The sequence below is a fragment of the Oncorhynchus keta genome, chromosome 32 (assembly GCF_023373465.1).
Source record: "Oncorhynchus keta strain PuntledgeMale-10-30-2019 chromosome 32, Oket_V2, whole genome shotgun sequence".
NCBI classification, from domain to species: Eukaryota; Metazoa; Chordata; class Actinopteri; order Salmoniformes; family Salmonidae; genus Oncorhynchus; species Oncorhynchus keta.
The window spans coordinates 32,489,915-32,516,154 of record NC_068452.1 but is presented as its reverse complement, the minus strand read 5'-3'; the positions used below and the strand labels follow the sequence as shown (position 1 = coordinate 32,516,154).

Genomic DNA, 26,240 nt, shown 5'->3' with positions numbered 1-26,240 from the left:
CAGCTGTCCCTGATTGAGAACCATGACTCGGCCAAAACATAGAAACACAACACATAGAAATGCCCACCCCAACTCACACCCTGACCAAACCAAAATAGAGACATAAAAAGAATCTCCAAGGTCAGGGCGGGACAACTATAGACATGAATCACTGTACTTATGGGATTTGTTTGTATGGTTGTCCCATAAAATGTATGTTGTTTGTATAATTTGTTATTGTTTACATAATTATTTCAATCTGCAAAATACACAGTACATATTTCTTCTGGCTTCATGGCTCAGAAGAAGCAACCACAGAGTCCTCAGTATGATGTCCCTGAGCTGGGATGACTAGGAGGATTTGCACTGAGTGCTTTGACCTCTAGAGACTAAAGAGATAGTTGCAAGGAGGGAAATCAATTCAATCCTTTGGGTTGCGTGTGAAGTGGGAACTCAAATGATCCAATCTGCTCTCTCACCAAGTTAAACAGATGGTATCTAAACCTACCAATAATATCATACATTTAACATATTATGTCAAAATTTTGAAAGACTAGACATTTTGGTTGTTGTTGTTTAGATAATTGTTTTGTGGTGAAGTGGACATCTGCTGACTCATCTCCCCTCTGTTAACAAAACAGGGACTCATTTAGATAACTGATCAAATACTATCTTTATTAAATACAACAAATATTAACAGGGTTCGCAGTCATAGAACACATACTGATAACCACACACACACGTGCATACACACAAACACACACACACACACAGAACATATACTGGTAACACACACACACACACACACACACACACACACACACACACACACACACACACACACACACACACACACACACACACACACGCACACACAGTCATAGACCACGTAGTGGTAACACACACACACACACACACACACACACACACACACACACACACACACACACACACACACACACACACACACACACACACACACACACACATACTGGTAACCACACACACATATACACACACACAGCGCACACACATACACAGACGCACACACACAACCCACTATCTGTGCAGCTCACAATCTCTGATCATAAGAACATACAGTGCCTTGCGAAAATATTCGGCCCCCTTGATCTTTGCGACCTTTTGCCACATTTCAGGCTTCAAACATAAAGATATAAAACTGTATTTTTTTGTGAAGAATCAACAACAAGTGGGACACAATCATGAAGTGGAACGACATTTATTGGATATTTCAAACTTTTTTAACAAATCAAAAACTGAAAAATTGGGCGCGCAAAATTATTCAGCCCCTTTACTTTCAGTGCAGCAACCTCTCTCCAGAAGTTCAGTGAGGATCTCTGAATGATCCAATGTTGACCTAAATGACTAATGATGATAAATACAATCCACCTGTGTGTAATCAAGTCTCTGTATAAATGCACCTGCACTGTGATAGTCTCAGAGGTCCGTTAAAAGCGCAGAGAGCATCATGAAGAACAAGGAACACACCAGGCAGGTCCGAGATACTGTTGTGAAGAAGTTTAAAGCCGGATTTGGATACAAAAAGATTTCCCAAGCTTTAAACATCCCAAGGAGCACTGTGCAAGCGATAATATTGAAATGGAAGGATTATCAGACCACTGCAAATCTACCAAGACCTGGCCGTCCCTCTAAACTTTCAGCTCATACAAGGAGAAGACTGATCAGAGATGCAGCCAAGAGGCCCATGATCACTCTGGATGAACTGCAGAGATCTACAGCTGAGGTGGGAGACTCTGTCCATAGGACAACAATCAGTCGTATATTGCACAAATCTGGCCTTTATGGAAGTGTGGCAAGAAGAAAGCAATTTCTTAAAGATATCCATAAAAAGTGTCATTTAAAGTTTGCCACAAGCCACCTGGGAGACACACCAAACATGTGGAAGAAGGTGCTCTTGTCAGATGAAACCAAAATGGAACTATTTGGCAACAATGCAAAACGTTATGTTTGGCGTAAAAGCAACACAGCCCATCACCCTGAACACACCATCCCCACTGTCAAACATGGTGGTGGCAGCATCATGGTTTGGACCTGTTTTTCTTCAGCAGGGACAGGGAAGATGGTTAAAATTGATGGGAAGATGGATGGAGCCAAATACAGGACCATTCTGGAAGAACCTGATGGAGTCTGCAAAAGACCTGAGACTGGGACGGAGATTTGTCTTCCAACAAGACAATGATCCAAAACATAAAGCAAAATCTACAATGGAATGGTTCAAAAATAAACATATCCAGGTGTTAGAATGGCCAAGTCAAAGTCCAGACCTGAATCCAATTGAGAATCTGTGGAAAGAACTGAAAACTGCTGTTCACAAATGCTCTCCATCCAACCTCACTGAGCTCGAGCTGTTTTGCAAGGAGGAATGGGAAAAAATGTCAGTCTCTCGATGTGCAAAACTGATAGAGACATACCCCAAGCGACTTACAGCTGTAATCGCAGCAAAAGGTGGCGCTACAAAGTATTAACTTAAGGGGGCTGAATAATTTTGCACGCCCAATTTTTCAGTTTTTGATTTGTTAAAAAAGTTTGAAATATACAATAAATGTCGTTCCACTTCATGATTGTGTCCCACTTGTTGTTGATTCTTCACAAAAAAATACAGTTTTATATCTTTATGTTTGAAGCCTGAAATGTGGCAAAAGGTCGCAAAGTTCAAGGGGGCCGAATACTTTCGCAAGGCACTGTATTTATAAAGCATAGTATAAACACTGAACACTGTGCAAAGCATTTTGTTAAGACACATTCTAAGTAGGCAAGATAATTGAGGCACCATGGTAACATGGACAGGGGCAGGGATGTGTATTTGGATGACCAGTAAAGTACTTCTACCCAGTGGGGTGAGTTTGGATTTAGGCCAGTGGTATCTACTAGTGTTAGCCCTGCACAGCCATTGGGAGGAAGGGTCAGCTGGAAGCCTGACAGGTCCAGGATCAGATTTCCCTGCCGCCCAGCCTAGCTGTCTCCATTACACACTGAAAACTCTCCACTGTCCCAGGGCCAACACTTAGGGCTGCTCTCTGTTTGCACCACAGCCCCCAGGCTGATCTCTTTGTGTTCCACGTCAACACAATATCACTGCAGAGCATTTCTGCCATAGCTTTCAGAGACGGTGCCCAGTCCCATCAGGACATTCAGAGTGTTTTTACACATAGTCCTCTTTAAAAGAACTGATCTTTGAATGAGGACTCAACTCTTTTGTCAGTTCACTTCACCTATCCTGTGGTCCGAGTCCTCTTTGCATTGCCATGTTTAGAAAGGAACCAATATCTTTTTCCAAAATTCACTCAATGCACTCCAGGGTTTTACAAAGTGCAGTGCAGGATAAGACATTCCATCAAAACGTGTTATCAGACAGCTATATACACCTGCTTACATTTTGAAAGCTAATAGACTGCATTTAGTGAAAAAAGGGGAGAAATAATCATTTTAATCAGAAGACACTACTACATGTAAATATGATTGGTTACAGAATAAATAGCAGAAGAATAACTGCAGATTAAATAATACTGTAATTGAATATTGTACACCCAATTTAGGCTACCGCCCTTTTAAGAGCTAGAATTGATTTTGGACCCTATGTTGTGATTCTCACCAAATATGTTGTTGTCTTCTCACACTATTCAAACCCCACAATCAAATAAACAGTTTATGAACCTCTCTTAGCCTATAGATCACATATGGCAAACAAATAGTCTGAACTAAAAACTAAACATTTCTGTGGATTCTTGACAATCGCTAATCAATACAAAAAAACATCACGTTTTTTTCCATGAACCTGCACATCTACTTCTCTCTTTTGTGGCACCAATGTGAGTGGTTACGGCAAGGGAAACAATGCTGCAGTAGCCTAGTGTGTGGTGCGGAAATAATGACAAGTGAACCTGGGGAGCTTTGTGTTCACATTGCCCTAAAAAAGGAATCAAACCTTGGAATTCAAGAGAACCGAACTCAGACCAGCTCTCGAGATGATCTCAGTTTGGTTTGCTTAGGGGGCTCTTCTGAGGGGGTCTGAGTTCTTTGAGAGTGTTCACGCTGCACAAAAAAAATTGCAAACTGCACTGGGTTCACAAAAATGGTAAAAACGCCCTTAGTCAACCCTCTACACACATTCAAAATGGCCCTGTGCATTTAGCTAGCTAGCACACAATAACATATAAAATGGCACTGCAATTCACTCATGTCTTATAAACACCAACATTTACAATTGCTAGAGTTGTATGTACTGTATAAACTGTTATTACAATCTGGTAAATATATCATAAATAAATATACATTCTGTTTAAGCTGTTTTTATTGTCAATATGATGGCATCATACTCAATTCTCAGTGACATTAGCAAAACGCAAGCTGTCACAATATCTGCCATGGTCTCATCAGTTCTGTTTGTAGTAAACGGTGTAAGCCATTGACGGTGCAAGCGTGCAAGTAAGTCCTTGAGTAAAATAGTATTTTTTTTGTATCTCGTCTCCTTTACTTTGCCATCCTCCTTTATCTTTCTCTCTATTTAACTTAGAGGCAGAGTACCAGGGTTTATTTCAGCAGATCCTCTGTCTATCCATCTATCCTGTCTCACACCTGAGTGACCAGGGGTTCCCTGAGGTACACGTTGCCTTTGTTCTCCCACCCGTCCTGCCCCGCACACAGTCCTGACAGCAGTGTCCCATTGAGGGGGTTACAGATTCCCTTGCAGTCGCCCACATACAGGGGAGTGTAATCTCCCTCCCCTTCGTCTCCCTCCTCATCCTCACCCTCCCAGAGAGAGGTGCTGATGTGGGTGTACTCACTGATTTTCTCGAGACACTCCGTCTCTCGGTGATAGAAGTAGCTGAAGTTGGACACAATGACGGGGACTGGCAGGGAGATGGTGAGCACACCAGCGATGGCACACATGGAGCCCACCAGCTTGCCCCCCAGAGTCGTAGGGTACATGTCCCCGTAGCCCACTGTCGTCATGGAGACCACGGCCCACCAGAAGGCCTCAGGGATGCTGGTGAACACCGTGTCGGGGCTGTCCGCCTCGGCGAAGTAGACAGCGCTGGAGAAGAGGATGACTCCGATGAAGAGGAAGAAGATGAGCAGGGCCAGCTCTCTCAGGCTGGCCTTCAGAGTCTGGCCCAGGATCTGCAGGCCCTTGGAGTGACGCGACAGCTTGAAGATCCTGAACACCCTGACCAGCCTAATGACCCTGATGATGGCCAAAGACATGCCCGGGTCCTTGTTGGAGGTTTTGTCCCTGGCCAGCTCTGTGCCCAGAGTGACGAAGAAGGGAATGATGGCGAGGAAGTCGATAGTGTTCATCACGTCCTTGAAGAAGTGGAGCTTACTGGGGAGCTGGCTAAGCGCATAATGAGCTCAAAGGAGAACCAGAAGATACATATGGTCTCCACCTGGAAGAAGGGGTCATGGAAAGCACTGCCAGTGGGAGGGACCAGGATGGTGATGTTGGGGAGGGTAGGATGGGGCTGGTAGGTGAATTTCTGGAGGGAGAGAAGGAGAGAGGGAAAGTGAGTGGTGTTAGAAATGAAGCAGGAGAGATTGAGGGGAGATAAAACAGTGAAGGGGGGATGACCGTGGTTTAGACAAGAGATAACAAACAGGGTTGTAACGTCTCCTTCCAACTCACACCCTCCAACACGTAGATCCCCTGAACGCAGCTCACTCTCCAGATCCCAATCACCTGGATTCTAATCACCTGTTCACACACCTGTATGTCATTATCACACACTATTTAGTTCAGTTCTTTGCTCCACATCACTGTGAGGTTTTGTTTGTTTTGTGACACATGTCTTTCAGAGCGCTGGTTTTCCTGTGATTTACTCCTCCTGTGTATGATGGTTTTTGCCTATCTCACTAACGGTGCCTTTTGCCTATTCCCTGCCTGTACTTTAGCTTATCGGATTTCCTGTTATCTGCCTATTGCCTGATCTCCCAGACTACATTACTAGCCTTTTCTCTGCCTGTACTGTTCCCATTTGGACCCCCTGTGTATGACCTTCTGCCTGCCCCTGGACCCAGCTACCTGCCTCCTCCTGTGTAGGACCTTCTGCCTGCCCCTGGACCCAGCTACCTGCCTCCTCCTGTGTATGACCTTCTGCCTGCCCCTGGACCCAGCTACCTGCCTCCTCCTGTGTAGGACCTTCTGCCTGCCCCTGGACCCAGCTACCTGCCTCCTCCTGTGTATGACCTTCTGCCTGCCCCTGGACCCAGCTACCTGCCTCCTCCTGTGTATGACCTTCTGCCTGCCCCTAGACCCAGCTACCTGCCTCCTCCTGTGTATGACCTTCTGCCTGCCCCTGGACCCAGCTACCTGCCTCCTCCTGTGTATGACCTTCTGCCTGCCCCTGGTCCCAGCTACCTGCCTCCTCCTGTGTATGACCTTCTGCCTACCCCTGGACCCAGCTACCTGCATCCTCCTGTGTAGGACCTTCTGCCTGCCCCTGGACCCAGCTACCTGCCTCCTCCTGTGTATGACCTTCTGCCTGCCCCTGGGCCCAGCTACCTGCCTCCTCCTGTGTAGGACCTTCTGCCTGCCCCTAGACCCAGCTACCTGCCTCCTCCTGTGGTCCTTTACAATAAACACCTGCTGCACCCTGCACTTGAAACCAGCTCTCTGTCTCTCCTCGTGTTCATTACAAGGGTAATTAGGACATAAATTCATTAATAAGAAATAGTAAGGGTGGAAGGTTAGACATAGGTCGGGGGGAACCATGATGACTACAGTAAACATGAGAAGGAGGAGAGAGGGAGGAGAAGTGATTATTTTAAAGGTGGCAAAGTTTTTCCTCAGCACATGTGGAAAATGCATCTGTCATCACGGTCTGATTAAGACTGTGATAACTGTGTATAACTTCACTTGTGCAATCACACTTTCTCTTTCCTTCCGCAGACCTTGATGCAAATGTGTTTCGTCTCTATATTTAAACAGAAGAAAAACATTATAGAGCATGACTGACTGCATGTGACAACGGCTAATGTTACAGCACAGCGTCTGGACTGACTGAGGAATCTGACACTTCATTTCATCCTGACAATGTTTTCTAAGAAGCAGTCTTGGGATTCAAAGTGAGACAGTCAAATGTAGGTTTTATGGTATGTCCAGCCATAAGACGGATTGGAGGCAAATGGCTCAGAATTTGTATTGCCTATGATAAAATTATAGTGAAGCAAAAGTGAAGCAAAAGTTGTGTGTTAGTGCCTGTCCGTGTGCCTGCATGAGTGTGCCTGTGTGAGGTGCATATACAGCAGTTGTTTGTTTGGGCATATACTGCATATGTTAGTCTCTATGTAGAGGCCTGGAATGCTTTTACCAACTGAAATGACAGTGACATTTGCCCTCACATTTGTCACCCACTTTAGTTCCAGTTCTCCTCACCTTTATGAGGTTGAAAAGCCATGATCACACTGCCCCGACAGACATTCTCACTCTTTGTCACCCAATAAGAAAGGAATAACAACTAGCTGCTCATTCCAAATGGTCACAGAACCATACAGCATGTCTTTCAATACTGTATGTCTAGAGAACCATACAGCATGTCTTTCAATACTGTATGTCTAGAGAACCATACAGCACGTCTTTCAATACTGTATGTCTAGAGAACCATACAGCACGTCTTTCAATACTGTATGTCTAGAGAACCATACAGCATGTCTTTCAATACTGTATGTCTAGAGAACCATACAGCATGTCTTTCAATACTGTATGTCTAGAGAACCATACAGCACGTCTTTCAATACTGTATGTCTAGAGAACCATACAGCACCTCTTTCAATACTGTATGTCTAGAGAACCATACAGCACGTCTTTCAATACTGTATGTCTAGAGAACCATACAGCACCTCTTTCAATACTGTATGTCTAGAGAACCATACAGCACGTCTTTCAATACTGTATGTCTAGAGAACCATACAGCACCTCTTTCAATACTGTATGTCTAGAGAACCATACAGCACGTCTTTCAATACTGTATGTCTAGAGAACCATACAGCACGTCTTTCAATACTGTATGTCTAGAGAACCATACAGCACCTCTTTCAATACTGTATGTCTAGAGAACCATACAGCACGTCTTTCAATACTGTATGTCTAGAGAACCATACAGCATGTATTTCAATACTGTATGTCTAGAGAACCATACAGCATGTCTTTCAATACTGTATGTCTAGAGAACCATACAGCACGTCTTTCAATACTGTATGTCTAGAGAACCATACAGCACCTCTTTCAATACTGTATGTCTAGAGAACCATACAGCACGTCTTTCAATACTGTATGTCTAGAGAACCATACAGCACCTCTTTCAATACTGTATGTCTAGAGAACCATACAGCACCTCTTTCAATACTGTATGTCTAGAGAACCATACAGCACGTCTTTCAATACTGTATGTCTAGAGAACCATACAGCACCTCTTTCAATACTGTATGTCTAGAGAACCATACAGCACGTCTTTCAATACTGTATGTCTAGAGAACCATACAGCACCTCTTTCAATACTGTATGTCTAGAGAACCATACAGCACCTCTTTCAATACTGTATGTCTAGAGAACCATACAGCACGTCTTTCAATACTGTATGTCTAGAGAACCATACAGCACGTCTTTCAATACTGTATGTCTAGAGAACCATACAGCACGTCTTTCAATACTGTATGTCTAGAGAACCATACAGCACGTCTTTCAATACTGTATGTCTAGAGAACCATACAGCACGTCTTTCAATACTGTATGTCTAGAGAACCATACAGCACCTCTTTCAATACTGTATGTCTAGAGAACCATACAGCACGTCTTTCAATACTGTATGTCTAGAGAACCATACAGCACCTCTTTCAATACTGTATGTCTAGAGAACCATACAGCACGTCTTTCAATACTGTATGTCTAGAGAACCATACAGCACCTCTTTCAATACTGTATGTCTAGAGAACCATACAGCACCTCTTTCAATACTGTATGTCTAGAGAACCATACAGCACGTCTTTCAATACTGTATGTCTAGAGAACCATACAGCACGTCTTTCAATACTGTATGTCTAGAGAACCATACAGCACGTCTTTCAATACTGTATGTCTAGAGAACCATACAGCACCTCTTTCAATACTGTATGTCTAGAGAACCATACAGCACCTCTTTCAATACTGTATGTCTAGAGAACCATACAGCACGTCTTTCAATACTGTATGTCTAGAGAACCATGCAGCACCTCTTTCAATACTGTATGTCTAGAGAACCATACAGCACGTCTTTCAATACTGTATGTCTAGAGAACCATACAGCACGTCTTTCAATACTGTATGTCTAGAGAACCATACAGCACCTCTTTCAATACTGTATGTCTAGAGAACCATACAGCACGTATTTCAATACTGTATGTCTAGAGAACCATACAGCACGTCTTTCAATACTGTATGTCTAGAGAACCATACAGCACCTCTTTCAATACTGTATGTCTAGAGAACCATACAGCACGTCTTTCAATACTATATGTCTAGAGAACCATACAGCACCTCTTTCAATACTGTATGTCTAGAGAACCATACAGCACGTCTTTCAATACTGTATGTCTAGAGAACCATACAGCACCTCTTTCAATACTGTATGTCTAGAGAACCATACAGCACGTCTTTCAATACTGTATGTCTAGAGCTTCCGTTGCAACGGGAGGTGGTCGTCTTGTAAAAGACAAGGATTTATTTTCAGTTGCTGCTACCTATGCTGCCATTTTGAGTCTGTACAGAGCGCTGTGTGTCTTCTGTCAGATGTTCTGATCATGTGAGTGAGTGTGAGAGGTCGGGTGTGTGCATATGCGCTTCGGTAAGACCCACCATATACCTTGTGTTCTGTGCTTTTGCATGATCCCTCAAAATCCAAAAGCAGCTAAGCCAACCTTGTCGGTAAGCCACTTGGCAGGTGAAGTACATTTCATTTTGTGCGAGTCATCAAATAGGTGTTCTGTACTACTCTTTCCATGCCTCTTTCAGTGGGTATGAGTCAGTGTGTTTATTAATGGGAACCAACGTTTACGTGTTGATGTGCTCTTAGAGTTGTCCTTGCGCTATATATAGCTCCTTTAGATCTCTAAGGAGTAACGTGAGACATGCTCCTCTCCACTCTCCTCTTTTGCACTCCACTTTCACTTACCCTCTCTCCCTCTTTCTCTCTCTCTCTCCCTCTCTCTCCCTCTCTCCCTGTTTCTCTCCCTCTTTCTCTCCCTCTTCCTCTCCCTCTTTCTCTCCCCCTTTCTCTCTCTCTCTCTCTCCCTCTTTCTCTCCCTCTCTCTCTCTCCCTCTTTTCTCTCTCTCTCTCTCTCTCTCCCTCTCTCCCTCTTTTTCTCTCTCTCTCTCTCTCTCTCCCGCTCTCCCTCTTTCTCTCCCTCTCTCCCTCTTTCTCTCCCTCTCTCCCTCTTTCTCTCTCTCTCTCTCGGTTTATATATTCCTATCAACTCCATCTATTCCCATACGGAGTCGTCTTGGCAGTGATCCTGGAGCACCAGTCAATGTGAGACACAGATGGTCAGTGATCTGGAGATACCATCAATAAAGCATAATGTTCTTTGTGCAGTCCATATTTACCCCTCCCTTCCTGCCCCTCATCTCTTTCTGTCCCACCCCTTTTTCTCTCCCGCTCTTACCTGCAACCTCCCTCTTTCTCTAGTTCCCACACTAGTTCCCCCTCTCCTCACCCCCCACTCTTCCCATTCCTTTCCCTCAATTTTAATGACATGACTAAAATAATCTCAGAAATGTCTCTGTCCAGTGTGTGTGTGTGTGTGTGTGTGTGTGTGTGTGTGTGTGTGTGTGTGTGTGTGTGTGTGTGTGTGTGTGTGTGTGTGTGTGTGTGTCGCATGTTGTGTTTAACCCTGTAAGTGGCCTGTGTCGTCACACATGTAGTATTCATGTTCCACAGGGTGACATCTGTCATTGACTTTCACCAACTGTCATCCACTAACTGTCATCCTTTACTAATTGTCATCCTTCACTGACTGTTGATGATCACCTCATCATCAGTCTCCCAATGTGCTAACCTCTGTTCTCTTAGCACTCTGTCGAGATGCATTCCTTACTCTTTCATCCTCTCTTCATTCCTCTCTTCATTCCTCTCTTCATCCCTCTCTTCATTCCTCTCTTCATCCCTCTCTTCATTCCTCTCTTCATGCCTCACTTCATCCCTCTCTTCATTCCTCTCTTCATCCTTCTCTTCATCCCTCTCTTTATTCCTCTCTTCATCCTTCTCTTCATCCCTCTCTTCATTCCTCTCTTCATCCCTCTCTTCATTCCTCTCTTCATCCTTCTCTTCATCCCTCTCTTCATCCCTCTCTTCATCCCTCTCTTCATCCCTCTCTTCATTCCTCTCTTTATCCCTCTCTTCATCCCTCTCTTCATCCCTCTCTTTATCCCTCTCTTTATCCCTCTCTTCATTCCTCTCTTTATCCCTCTCTTCATCCCTCTCTTCATCCCTCTCTTCATCCCTCTCTTCATCCCTCTATTCATTCCTCTCTTCATCCCTATCTTCATCCCTCTCTTTATTCCTCTCTTTATCCCTCTCTTTATCCCTCTCTTCATCCCTCTCTTTATCCCTCTCTTCATTCCTCTCTTTATCCCTCTCTTTATCCCTCTCTTTATCCCTCTCTTTATCCATCTCTTCATCCCTCTCTTTATTCCTCTCTTTATCCCTCTCTTTATCCCTCTCTTCATCCCTCTCTTTATCCATCTCTTCATTCCTCTCTTTATCCCTCTCTTCATCCCTCTCTTTATCCCTCTCTTTATCCATCTCTTCATCCCTCTCTTTATTCCTCTCTTTATCCCTCTCTTTATCCCTCTCTTCATCCCTCTCTTTATCCATCTCTTCATTCCTCTCTTTATCCCTCTCTTTATCCCTCTCTTCATCCCTCTCTTTATCCATCTCTTCATTCCTCTCTTCATTCCTCTCTTTATCCCTCTCTTCATCCCTGTCTTCATCCCTCTCTTTATTCCTCTCTTTATCCCTCTCTTTATCCCTCTCTTTATCCCTCTCTTCATCCCTCTCTTTATCCATCTCTTCATTCCTCTCTTTATCCATTCCTCTTTATCCCTCTTCATTCCTTCATCCCTCTCTTTATCCATCTCTTTATCCCTCTCTTCATTCCTCTCTTTATCCCTCTCTTCATTCCTCTCTTTATCCCTCTCTTCATTCCTCTCTTTATCCCTCTCTTCATTCCTCTCTTTATCCCTCTCTTCATCCCTCTCTTCATCCCTCTCTTCATTCCTCAACTTCCTCTATCTGTGCTTTATGTACATCTCCCGCAGCCTCTCCTTTCTCCTGGTCCCTTTGTTTGTTTCCTTTTCTACTATTCTCTGTTTCTCTCTCATTCTCTCTCTCCTGTGTGTCATTTCTGTTTGGCCCTCAGGCCCCTGGCCCCACAACGGCCCCCTCTCACCTCTCGGAGCTCCTTCTCGTTCCTGAAGTCAGGCAGCGTCTCCAAGCAGAAGATGGCGATGGACACCACAATGACCATGACGCTGATGATGGCGATGATGCGTGCGCCCGAGGAGGATTCTGGGTGCTCAAAAAGCATCCAAACCTTCCTCTGCATCTCGTTCTCAGGCAGCGCAGGCACCTCCTCCTTGGGGAAGCCCTCATCCTCCTTGAAGCGTTCCATGATCTCCTCACCAAGCTCATAGAAGCGCAGCTCATCCAAGAACACATCCAGGGGCACGTTGGCAGGCCGCCGCAGCCGCCCGCCAGACTGGTAGAAGTAGAGGATGGCGTCAAAGCAGTTCCGGTTCCGGTCCAGGAACAGCTCATTGCGCAGAGGGTCAAAGTAGCGAATTCTGCGGTTAGGGTCCCCCAGGAGGGAGTCGGGGAACTGGGCCAGAGTGCGGAGCTGTGTCTCGTAGCGCATCCCCGACACGTTGATGGCTAGCCGCTCCGTCAGGGCCCAGCCCCCCCTCCACAGGGAGCCTGAGCGACGACAGCTTTCCCTTTTCCCCTCAACCCTCTCCTTTTCACTGCCATTATTCTCTGTCTCCTTCTCTCCCTTCTCCGCCTTGTTGCGCTGGTCCTTGGTCTCCTTGTCGCTCTCGCTCACCTCCTCTGGGAGATGTTTCTTGTCTCCTTCTCCTCCTGCTTCACCTCCACCCTTGTCATGGTTCTCCATTCCTTGGTCTGTCATTCAGCTTCTATTTAGTTCTTTGTGAGGACAGTTTGTCCCCTTACTCTAGAGAGAAATGCACAACGCTGCTGAAGTTATCAAGAAACATATCAGGTACTGCAGAAGAAGAGACATATCAGGGAAAGGCAGATAAAGAAGTGGGAGGAGAAACAACTCACATTATTGGCCATTTTAATACTCATAATTATTTAACAGAAATGTAAGCTTAAAGTAATTTACGCCAATTCGCCCCCAAATACACTACCGGTCAAGAATTTTAGAATACCTACTCATTGAGGGGTTTTTCTTTATTTTTACTAGTTTCTACAGAAGAATAACAGCTTTGCATACTCTTGGCATTCTCTCAACCAGCTTCACATAGAATACTTTTACAACAGTCTTTAAGGAGTTCCCACATATGCTGAGCACTAGTAGGCTGCTTTTCCTTCACTCTGCGGTCTGACTCATCCCAAACCATCTCAATTTGGTTGAGGTCGGGGGATTGTGGAGGCCAGGTCATCTGATGCAGCACTCCATCACTCTCCTTCTTGGTCAAATAGCCCATACACAGCCTGGAGGTGTGTTGGGTCATTGTAACTGACTTGCCTGGTTAAATGGAGGTTACATTTAAAAAATAAAATAAAAATGTCCTGTTGAAAAACCAAATGATAGTCCCATAAGCCCAAACCGGATGGGATGGCGTATCGCTACAGAATGCTGTGGTAGCCATGCTGGTTAAGTGTGCCTTAAATTCTAAATAAATCCCAGACAGTGTCACCAGCAAATCAGCCCATAACACCTCCTCCTCCATGCTTTACGGTGGAAATCGCCAATTTGGACTCCAGACCAAAGGACAAATTTCCACCGGTCTAATGTCCATTGCTCATGTTTCTTGGCCCTTGCAACCCTCTTCTTCTTATTGGTGTCCTTTAGTAGTGGTTTACATTTACATTTACATTTAAGTCATTTAGCAGACGCTCTTATCCAGAGCGACTTACAAATTGGGTTTCTTTGCAGTAATTCGACCATGAAGGCCTGATTCACACAGTCTCCTCTGAACAGTTGATGTTGAGATGTGTCTGTTACATGAACTCTGTGAAGCATTTATTTGGGCTGCAATTTCTGAGGCTGGTAACTCTAATGAACATATCCTCTGCAGCAGAGGTAACTCTGGGTCTTCCATTCCTGTGGTGGTCCTCATGAGAGCCAGTTTCATCATAGCACTTGGTGGTTTTTGCGACTGCACTTTGCACTTTCAAAGTTCTTGAATACAGAACATAGCCCTATTTGGTAAAAGACCAAGTCCATATTATGGCAAGAACAGCTCAAATAAGCTCAAAAAATGACTGACTTGTCTTAAAGTAATGATGGACTGTCATTTCCCTTTGCTTATTTGAGCTGTTCTTGCCATAATATGGACTTGGTCTTTTACCAAATAGGGCTATGTTCTATGTTCTGTATACTCTGCCTACCTTGTCACAACACAACTGATTGGCTCACACATTAAGAAAGAAAAAAATTCCACAAATGAACTTTTAAGAAGGCACACCTGCTAATTGAAATGCATTCCAGGTGACTACCTTCTGAAGCTGGTGAGAGAATGCCAATAGTTTGCAAAGCTATCAACAAGGCAAAGGGTGGCTATTTGAAGAATCTCAAATACAAAATACATTTTGATTTGTTTAACACTTTTTTGGTTACTACATGATTCCATATGTGTTATTTCATCATTTTGATGTCTTCACTATTATTCTACAATGTAGAAAATAGTTCAAATAGAGAAAAACCCTTGAATGAGTCGATGTTCTGAAAGTCTTGACCGGTAGTATGCAAGACACATTTTACATCTACAGTACAGAATAACAAATAAAAGCATGAACTAGACAGGTGTTATTTCAATCAGAACCTTTAACTTCTATGTTCTGTCAGAATGACTATTTCTTTAATCAGAACATTAGTCTTTACAGTCGACACAGCCATTATTAGAATAACACAGAGTCCTACTCATAAACATCCTAGTTACATGCCATGCCCAAGCATGCTGCTGTGAAGTAAGAACCATATTATTGGTGTTATTTACAAGAAGCAGCCTGCACTGTTCCACTCACCCCTCTGTCAGTCAGCTACTGTTGATAGAGACTAATTACTCAAGAGAATCACGGTGCCTCCACTACTGTACCTCCGCCACAGGGTATCTGTCTGGCTGTCTGTCTGTCTGGCCCTCCCTTTGGCCGTCTGTCTGTCTGTCCGTCCGGCCCACCCTCTGGCCGTCTCTCTGGGGGGGGGGCACCATGGCTCCTTCAGGGGTAGTGTTAATCTGTCTGCTGATACCCCACCCTGGGTGAAGTGAAGATAGTTAAGCTTGTTTGTAGGTCACAGCCTCAGTCTCTCCCCTTTGCTCTCTCTCATGCCTACTATTTCTCTGGAGAATGCTGTCAGGTCGAAATTCAATCCACTGCTTTCTCTCTACAACCTCAGCACGGTGTCCTCTTCATACCCCCACCCCCTAATGTCAGCCCCCTGCCTCTCTCTTAAAGTCCTCTTCATACCCCCACCCCCTAATGTCAGCCCCCTGCCTCTCTCTTAAAGTATTCAATTTCCCCTCTCTCCCTGTCATAAACAAACACACAAAAACACACACACCATCCTCAACACATGTACTGATGTCCTCACGAGACCCAAATGAACACCCATAAAATCCCAGTGAGAATGTATTTTGGAGTTCCATCCTGGCTTCAGTATTTATAATGCTCCTGACTAGGGCCCTGTGTTTTTCTGACCATGTCACCTTACCAGGAAATACTCAGGGCCCTAAATGAGTTATGTAGCAGAGCCAATGCATTTCCTGGTGAGGTGTGGTCAGGACAAATGTAGGGCCCAAGTACATTTACATTTAAGTCATTTAGCAGACGCTCTTATCCAGAGCGACTTACAAATTGGTGCATACACCTTATGACATCCAGTAGAATAGTCACTTTACAATAGTGCATCTAAATCTTAAAGGGGGGGGGGTGAGAATTACTTATCCTATCCTAGGTATTCCTTAAAGAGGTGGGGTTTCAGGAGTCTCCGGAAGGTGGTGATTGACTCCGCTGTCCTGGCGTCGTGAGGGAGTTTGTTCCACCATTGGGGGGCCAGAGCAGCGAACAGTTTTGACTGGGCTGAGCGGGAACTGTACTTCCTCAGTGGTAGGGAGGCGAGCAGGCCAGAGGTGGATGAACGCAGTGCCCTTGTTTGGGTGTAGGGCCTGATCAGAGCCTGGAGGTACTGAGGTGCCGTTCCCCTCACAGCTCCGTAGGCAAGCACCAAGTCACATTTACAAACATGTTAACACATGTTATGAGACCGAACAGTAAAACTGAAAGCCTACAACAAAAAGCCATGACACTCCTTTTCTGATTATCCTTTCATAAGCCTTTATTCAGATGGCTTAGTGTATGGTATAGTATAGGGTATGGTGCACACGTGTCAGGCAGGTAATGACTCACAGGTGTTGTGTCAACAAAAATGTAAGTGACATATAATGACCACTGTAAGATGTCAACAGCATTATTTCTGGGCCAGAAAAAGGTTTACATGGGGCCTAGCAGTTAAGAGCGTTGAGCCAGTAACCGAAAGTTGGCTGGTTTGAATCCCGAGCCGACGAGGTAAAGAAAATCTGTTGATGTGCCCTTGAGCAAGGCACTTAACCCTAATCGCTCTGTTAAATCGCTATGGATACGATTGTAAGCTAAATGACTCAAATGTAAATGTAAAATAAGAATTGATGGTTGAGTTGAACTATTTAGAGACGTGTGTCAGTTGGAAGGTGGGAAAAAAACATGTCAAATGTATAACAGTTATAACAGGTATAACAGTCAAATGTATAACAGTTATAACACTGATATGAGGTGGATTTTACAGGAAAGTGAGCATTAAAGCATTTAAATATATTTTTTAAATTATGCATTAGACAATTGCAAAAACCATCCCATTGGCTTCTTGGTTAATTGATGAATGTAATGGCTTATTTTTTCAATTTCAGAATATGCCTCATACATAGACTGAGATACCGGTATGCATGTTGACACAGCAGGTTGCAGCACCAGGATGTGCGTTAAAACTTGCATGGAGTTTAAACTACAAGTCCCACAAAGCCGCTCACCTGTCTTCACAGACGAAAAACAAAACCCATGATTTTTAAGGAACTTGGAGGAGGGAAGAGAAAGTTAACGTAGAAATGTAAAAGGCAAAAAGACAACGGGAGGGATGCAATTATATATTTTGCTGCATGTAAAGAAATAGAATAAAACGTGTAGCTTGGAAAGAGGGCAAGTCACTTTGTTTGCGGCATTCGACCAAACACAGTCAACCAGGTAGTGGCGGTTCTTTGCGAACGTATAGTCACTGAAATCATCACCCGTGACGGGTTGGCTCTAGTGAACATGTCAGGCAGTACATTGCGTTACGGAGACAACGTTGTCATTGTGACCGGCGGGTCCAAAGGGATTGGTAGAGGGATTGTCAAAGTATTCGGTAAGAATCAAAGTTGCTGATTTGAAGTAAATTTGTTGAGATTTGAGCAGAGTGAGGTACTGGGGAAACAATAATATGCTATTCTGTTGTTCTTTCCCCAGTGGAGAATGGAGCCAAAGTTGTATTCTGTGCAAGAGGGGGTGAGTGCAAGAGGGGGTGCTCAGATTAAAGTATACCATTGCAGGTGTGGGGGAACTGGTGGCTTCTACGGTTGTGGCTAGATGGAGTACAGCTTCGTACCAAAAGTTGCATGCTCGAGTTGCGTCGGCGACAACTGTAGGATTGTAGCTAAACCTAACCTTAAACTTTTTCGCCTAACTTGCTACGTTAATTATCCTAACCTGCTACTTTAATTATCCTAACCTGCTACATGAATTATCCTAACCTACTGCATTCATTCTCCTAACCTGATGCATTAGTTATCCTAACCTGCTGCATTAGTTATCCTAACCTGCTGCATTAGTTATCCTAACCTGCTGCATTAATTATCCTAACCTGCTACATTAATTATCCTAACCTGCTACTTTAATTATCCTAACCTGCTACATTAATTATCCTAACCTACTGCATTCATTCTCCTAACCTGCTGCATTAGTTATCCTAACCTACTGCATTCATTCTCCTAACCTGCTGCATTAGTTATCCTAACCTGCTGCATTAGTTATCCTAACCTGCTGCATTAGTTATCCTAACCTGCTGCCCTGCTGCATTAGTTATCCTAACCTGCTGCATTAGTTATCCTAACCTGCTGCATTAGTTATCCTAACCTGCTACATTAGTTATCCTAACCTGCTGCATTCATTCTCCTAACCTACTGCATTAGTTATCCTAACCTGCTGCATTAGTTATCCTAACCTGCTACATTAGTTATCCTAACCTGCTGCATTCATTCTCCTAACCTACTGCATTAGTTATCCTAACCTGCTGCATTAGTTATCCTAACCTGCTGCATTAGTTATCCTAACCTGCTGCATTAGTTATCCTAACCTGCTGCATTAGTTATCCTAACCTGCTGCATTAGTTATCCTAACCTGCTGCATTCATTCTCCTAACCTACTGCATTAGTTATCCTAACCTGCTGCATTAGTTATCCTAACCTGCTGCATTAGTTATCCTAACCTGCTGCATTAGTTATCCTAACCTGCTGCATTAGTTATCCTAACCTGCTGCATTAGTTATCCTAACCTGCTGCATTAGTTATCCTAACCTGCTACATTAGTTATCCTAACCTGCTACATTAGTTATCCTAACCTGCTGCATTCATTCTCCTAACCTACTGCATTAGTTATCCTAACCTACTGCATTAGTTATCCTAACCTGCTGCATTAGTTATCCTAACCTGCTGCATTAGTTATCCTAACCTGCTGCATTAGTTATCCTAACCTGCTGCATTAGTAACCTGCTGCATTAGTTATCCTAACCTGCTACATTAGTTATCCTAACCTGCTACATTAGTTATCCTAACCTGCTGCATTAGTTATCCTAACCTGCTACATTAGTTATCCTAACCTGCTGCATTAGTTATCCTAACCTGCTGCATTAGTTATCCTAACCTGCTGCATTAGTTATCCTAACCTGCTACATTAGTTATCCTAACCTGCTGCATTAATTATCCTAACCTGCTGCATTCATTCTCCTAACCTACTGCATTAGTTATCCTAACCTACTGCATTAGTTATCCTAACCTGCTGCATTAGTTATCCTAACCTGCTGCATTAGTTATCCTAACCTGCTGCATTAGTTATCCTAACCTGCTGCATTAGTTATCCTAACCTGCTGCATTAGTTATCCTAACCTACTGCATTAGTTATCCTAACCTACTGCATTAGTTATCCTAACCTACTGCATTAGTTATCCTAACCTACTGCATTAGTTATCCTAACCTGCTGCATTAGTTATCCTAACCTGCTGCATTAGTTATCCTAACCTGCTGCATTAGTTATCCTAACCTGCTGCATTAGTTATCCTAACCTGCTGCATTAGTTATCCTAACCTGCTACATTAGTTATCCTAACCTGCTACATTAGTTATCCTAACCTGCTGCATTAGTTATCCTAACCTGCTGCATTAGTTATCCTAACCTGCTACATTAGTTATCCTAACCTGCTGCATTCATTCTCCTAACCTACTGCATTAGTTATCCTAACCTACTGCATTAGTTATCCTAACCTGCTGCATTAGTTATCCTAACCTGCTGCATTAGTTATCCTAACCTGCTGCATTAGTTATCCTAACCTGCTGCATTAGTAACCTGCTGCATTAGTTATCCTAACCTGCTACATTAGTTATCCTAACCTGCTACATTAGTTATCCTAACCTGCTGCATTAGTTATCCTAACCTGCTACATTAGTTATCCTAACCTGCTGCATTAGTTATCCTAACCTGCTGCATTAGTTATCCTAACCTGCTGCATTAGTTATCCTAACCTGCTGCATTAGTTATCCTAACCTGCTACATTAGTTATCCTAACCTGCTACATTAGTTATCCTAACCTGCTGCAGTAATTATCCTAACCTGCTGCATTCATTCTCCTAACCTACTGCATTAGTTATCCTAACCTACTGCATTAGTTATCCTAACCTGCTGCATTAGTTATCCTAACCTGCTGCTTTAGTTATCCTAACCTGCTGCATTAGTTATCCTAACCTGCTGCATTAGTTATCCTAACCTGCTGCATTAGTTATCCTAACCTGCTGCATTAGTTATCCTAACCTGCTGCATTAGTTATCCTAACCTACTGCATTAGTTATCCTAACCTACTGCATTAGTTATCCTAACCTACTGCATTAGTTATCCTAACCTACTGCATTAGTTATCCTAACCTGCTGCATTAGTTATCCTAACCTACTGCATTAGTTATCCTAACCTACTGCATTAGTTATCCTAACCTACTGCATTAGTTATCCTAACCTGCTGCATTAGTTATCCTATCTATCTAGTCACAACCGTAAAAGCCATCAGTTACAAGAAAACATCAGAATCACCACACAATAATGTGTCTCAGAATCTTCCTTCATCAGTGATCCATTGTTGAAGACTTTATGAATCATTTAAAAAATCCCTCTCGACATCATCTTTACATTGCATATTCATAAGTTTACTGTATTCTTATTATATATATATATATATATATATATATATATATATATATATATATATATTCTTATTATTTTTGACAGTGGCAGCAGGACAGGCTCTAGAGGCCGAGCTGAACAGGGCAGGGCCAGGGTCATGCAAATTTGTACCTTGTGACATCTCCAAAGAGGAGGACATCAAGGTAGGGCTTCTGGGCAATGACTTATCTTATAGGGCAGTGAAATGAGAGTCAGATGATCACTCATATGCACAACATTTCAACAGAGTTTATATCCTCATTCCTCAATGGATCACATGACCTGTGGTTTATCAGAATGCTTACTAAAACGTTTTGTATTGTAATCTACATGCCACCTATCTTTAGTCTTTGTTGGATTTTCCCTGTCTGTGAAAGGACTCTTCTCCACTGCATTAGTTTACTCACAGCTCCAGCAAGCCCCTTGCTCCTCATTTGAAGGTCTGCTTATAAACTGCTTAGAAATCACTGTTAAAGGCCCAGTCGGTCATTATTTGAGGCTTTGTGTTTCCTGTGCCCTGGTTTCCTGTTTTCTTCCCTTGTTTTTTGTGCCTCCCAGACTGAGAGTTCACTCAGGCATTGAGGTCTGTGCTGACATATATTTATTAATTTGTTAAAAAATATATATATATATATATTAAACAGTTGAAGTTGGAAGTTTACATACACCTTAGCCAAATACATTTAAACTCAGTTTTTCCCTATTCCTGACATTTAGTCCTAGTAAATAAATTGTTTAACTTGGGTCAAACGTTTCGGGTAGCCTTCCACAAGCTTTCCACAGTAAGTTAGGTGAATTTAGCCCATTCCTCTTGACAGAGCTGGTGTAACTGAGTCCGGTTTGTAGTCCGGTTTGTAGGCCTGCTTTTTCAGTTCTGCCCACAAATGTTCTATAGGATTGAGGTCAGGGCTTTGTGATGGCCACTCCAATACCTTGAATTTGTTGTCCTTAAGCCATTTTGCCACAACTTTGGGAGTATGCTTGGGGTCATTGTCCATTTGGAAGACCCATTTGCGTCCAAGCTTTAACTTCCTGATTGATGTCTTGAGATGTTGCTTCAATATATCCACATAATTTTCCATCCTCATGATGCCTTCTATTTTGTGAAGTGCACCAGTCCCTCATGTAGCAAAGCACCCCACAACATGATGCTGCCTTCCCCGTGCTTCACGGTTGGGATGGTGTTCTTCAGCTTGCAGGCCTCCCCCTTTTTCTTCCAAACATAACGATGGTCATTATGGCCAAACAGTTCTATTTTTGTTTTATCAGACCAGAGGACATTTATCCAAAATTCTGATCTTTGTCCCCATGTGCAGTTGCACACCGTAGTCTGGCTTTTTTATGGTGGTTTTGGAGCAGTGGCTTCTTCCTTGCTGAGCGGTCTTTCAGGTTGTGTCGATATAGGACTTGTTTTACTGTGGATATAAATACTTTTGTACCTGTTTCATCCAGCGTCTTCACAAGGTCCTTTGCTGTTGTTCTAGGATTGATTTGTACTTTTCACACCAAAGTACGGTCATCTCTAGGAGACAGAACACTTCTACTTCCTGAGCGGTATGATGGCTGCGTGGTCCCATGGTGTTTATACTTGCGTACTGTTGTTTGTACAGATGAACGTGGTACCTTCAGGCGTTTGGAAAATGCTCCCAAGGATGAAACAGACTTGTGGACGTCTACAATTTATTTTCTGAGGTCTTGGCTGATTTCTTTTGATTTTCCCATGGGGTCAAGCAAAGAGGCACTGCATTTGAAAGTAGGCCTTGAAATACATCCACAGGTACACCTGCAATAGGCTAATTGACATCATTTGAGTCAATCAGAATCTTCTAAAGCCATGACATAATTTCCGGGAATTTTCCAAGCTGTTTAAAGGTACAATCAACTTAGTGTATCTAAACTTCTGACCCACTGGAATTGTGATACAGTGAATTATAAGTGAAATAATCTGTCTGTAAACAATTGTTGTAAAAATGACTTGTGTCATGCACAAAGTAGATATAGTTGCCAAAACTATAGTTTGTTAACAATAAATTTGTGGAGTGGTTGAAAAACAAGTTTTAATGACTCCAACCTAAGTGTATGTAAACTTTCGACTTCAACTGGAGTGGACAGATAGATGAAGCCTCATCAGACAATTCAAATGTATTAGTGGTCAGACTAACACTGCAAGACGGAAGCTTTCCATAATGTTTTACATTTACATTTAGGTCATTTAGGTCATTTAGCAGATGTTCTCATCCAGAGCGACTTCTTTTTTTTCTACACATCCAATCATCATTCAGTGTCCAGATCCTGGTGCTTGTGAACAGTAGTGACATTGTTATAACCTGTTTTGTGTGTTTGACTGAGGAATGTGTGTATGTTTGTACGTTATTTTAGTGGTGCGTCTAGTGGTGCGTTAGGCTCTATGTAGCAAGTTAGGTAGGTACATAGGTAATGGGATCATAGGTCCACATACCCGGAGAGAGTAATTATACACGTCTAACACAGTGTGGTGGTCAATGACAGAGTGCAGTCAACTCAACGTATGGTATTCTCTCTGCAGAGGTTGATTTCAGTGACAGTGGAGCATTATGGTCAAATAGACTGTCTGGTCAACAATGCTGGGTGGCGTGAGTATCTGTTATCATTGTGTATGAGAATTGATGTTGTTAAGGAAATTATATATCCACAAATCAGCTGATAGTTGGAATACCAATCCACGTCCAGGCACTTATTTTTATTATTATATATATACTTTTTTTTACCCTCTTTTTCTCCCCAATTTTGTCATATCCAATTTGGTAGTTACAGTCTTGTCCCATTGTCCCGAAACACAACCCCGCCAAGTCGTACTGCTTCTTGACACAATGCACGCTTAACCCGGAAGCCAGCTGCACCAATGTGTCGGAGGAAGCACCGAACAACTGTCAGTGTGCATGCACTGACAAGGACATCCCGGCCGGCCAAACCCTCCCCTAACCCGGACGACGCTGGGCCAATTGTGCGTCGCCTCATGGGTCTCCCAGGCGCGACCGGCTGCGACACAGCCCGCCATATAACACAGCTAACACTGCAATGCAGTGCCTTAGACCGCTGTGCTACTTGGGAGGCCCTGGCAAGCCATGATTTAAACAGGCATATTCAAGCATTAAAAACACATACACTGAGTGTACAAAACATTAAGAGCACCTTCCTAATATTGAGTTGCACCCCTCCTTTTGCCTCCAGAACAGCCTGGACTCTACAAGGAGTCGAAAGCGTTCCACAGGGATGCTGGCCCATGTTGACTCTAATGCTTCCCAGAGTTGGCTGGATGTCATTTAGGTGGTGGACCATACTTGATACACACAGGAAACTATTTATGGTGAAAAACACAGCAGTGTTGCAGTTCTTGACAAAACCGGTGCGCCTGGCACCTACTACCATACTCTGTTTAAAGGAAGTTAAATATGTTGTCTTGCCCATTCACCCTCTGCATGACACACAGACACAATCCATGTCTCAATTGTCTCAAGGCTTAAAAATACTTCTTTAACCTGTCTCCTCCCCTTCATCTACACTGATTTGAAGTGGCATCAATAAGGGATCATAGCATTCACCTGTATTCACCCAGTCTGTCTGATGTAGAAAGAGCAGGTGTTCCTCATGTTTTGTACTTCGTGTATACGCTTTCAAACCGATCACCTCCTGATCGTCACACCCTGACAAAGGTGCAAGTCGTAACGCGGATGTATTTTTAATGCTCTACTGGTTTTCATCGTTTTTTAAGATCTGCACACGTTTTTGTACCACTTAACACTTATTTTGTGGATATGAAATGCATGTTTCTTCCCCCTCTTCTACAATTCACTCCATAGACATTTGGTTAGTGTTTATGCTGTATTCATTGAGTTCCCTCACTTTCATCCCCTTTCAGACCCACCTCATAAACCCACAGATGACACTACTGCAGAGGAGTTCAGAGATCTTTTGAATCTTCACCTCATCAGTTACTTCCTGGCCTCCAAAGTAAATCATTCACTCATTATATTTCCTTTACTGAAAGCCTTCAGGTATGATGCTTTATTACTTGTTATAAGCATGTATGAGCCTTAATAATGGGTTTTTATATACCCTATGTGTTACGTCATCACGGGATCTCCCCTCCTCAGTATGCCCTGCCCCACCTGTGACAGCGCCAGGAGAACATCATTAACTTGTCCAGTCTGGTGGGCTCCATTGGTCAGAAAAATGCAGCACCGTATGTAGCCACTAAGGTGAACAAAAAATCTAGATAACAGTATGCATCAGTACTTTATCCCACTGTTTGAGGCTTGGAGAAGTAGGCCTAACAGGGGTGATGTGTCTCTTTTCCTCCACAAGGGGGCGATCATTGCCATGACAAAAGCCATGGCTGTGGATGAGAGTCGATACCAAGTGAGAGTCAACTGGTGAGTAGAACTGGCATCTGTCTCCATTTACAAACTTTTAGGATTTTCTACTTATTTTTTTCTCTTGCCCTTTTGTCTGTCCTGTTTTAAAAATACTTTTGTATTTTTCCACTTTTTTCTCTTATCTCTAGCTCTGTTTGCTGCAGTCTAAATGTGTATTGTCTTGTAGCATCTCCCCTGGTAATGTGATGACACCTCTGTGGGAGGAGCTGGCTGGACAGACTGCAGATACCTTAGCTACCATTAAAGAGGGAGAGAACGCTCAGGCAAGTGCTCACTGGACAGGAGCCGATACAAGATATACGATGAAATATAAGATCTGTTACAATGACATATTTCAGAATGCATTGAAAAGGGAGGGTTGGTAGAGACTTCCTAATTTCACTTGCATCTCTCGTCTTGATGAACCTGATGCCTCATCTTTAACATTCTTCCTAATCTCCAACAGCTGCTTGGTCGAATGGGGACAGAAGCTGAGAGTGGGTTGGCTGCTCTGTACCTGGCTGCTGATGCTACGTTCTGCACTGGGATAGACCTGCTGCTTAGTGGAGGGGCAGAACTCAACTACGGCTACAAGAGCCAGGTCCCATGAGCAGGCCTGTCACTCCGGGCCTTGTGCCTGCCTGACCAATAACAGGACCTGTTATGATCTATTGCCATCCTGCTTGTGATTATTGAACCAATCACCCTGTCTTATCCATAGCCACGGGATGTAGAGGTGCTGGAGATGGTACAGCACCCCCTGGTGGTGAGATGGTAAAGCTGCAATAATTTGTGTTGTTGCAATAAAAACGATTAAACTATTTTTTCCGTTGCATTGTTGATATAAATGATAATGGGATTGGGGTAGGGGAGAGAGGAAAAAACACGAGATATGTATATAGGGGACCTATTTTGCATGGAGAGCTCTGTTTTGTAAACTGCACTCATGATATGCTCCTATCTATTCAGTGTGGTTGGTTTGGAGTTGGACACGCTCTGCTGTACGATAGACCGTTTAAGTTAAATCGGGTCTGACCCTCTCCACCCTCCATATTCTATTCTTTC

At 43.3% G+C, this 26,240-nt stretch overlaps 1 protein-coding gene, 1 long non-coding RNA gene and 1 pseudogene across 3 annotated transcripts; 1 reads left to right on the top strand and 2 right to left on the bottom strand.

Annotated features, from left to right (window-relative positions):
* Positions 1-881: 881 nt before the first annotated feature.
* On the bottom strand, positions 882-15,492 carry LOC118364773 (potassium voltage-gated channel subfamily A member 1). Its single transcript, XM_052491434.1, is given in 4 exon segments — positions 882-5,351; positions 5,354-5,498; positions 12,439-13,218; positions 15,261-15,492. Coding segments are annotated over 3 exon segments (1,641 nt in total). The 5' UTR covers positions 13,174-13,218; positions 15,261-15,492; the 3' UTR covers positions 882-4,590.
* A 1,811-nt stretch (positions 15,493-17,303) lies between these two features.
* Positions 17,304-25,998, top strand: LOC118365659 (17-beta-hydroxysteroid dehydrogenase 14-like; annotated as a pseudogene).
* LOC127914526 (uncharacterized) lies at positions 17,814-20,176 on the bottom strand. Of its 2 annotated transcripts, none has more exons than XR_008088803.1 (3): positions 18,589-20,176; positions 18,207-18,456; positions 17,814-18,030 (listed from the first exon to the last, which is right to left on the bottom strand). It is a non-coding gene; the product is annotated as an uncharacterized LOC127914526 (long non-coding RNA). The 2 variants fall into 2 exon arrangements; XR_008088804.1 differs by having other exon boundaries at positions 18,207-19,050; positions 19,199-20,176.
* Positions 25,999-26,240: the final 242 nt, after the last annotated feature.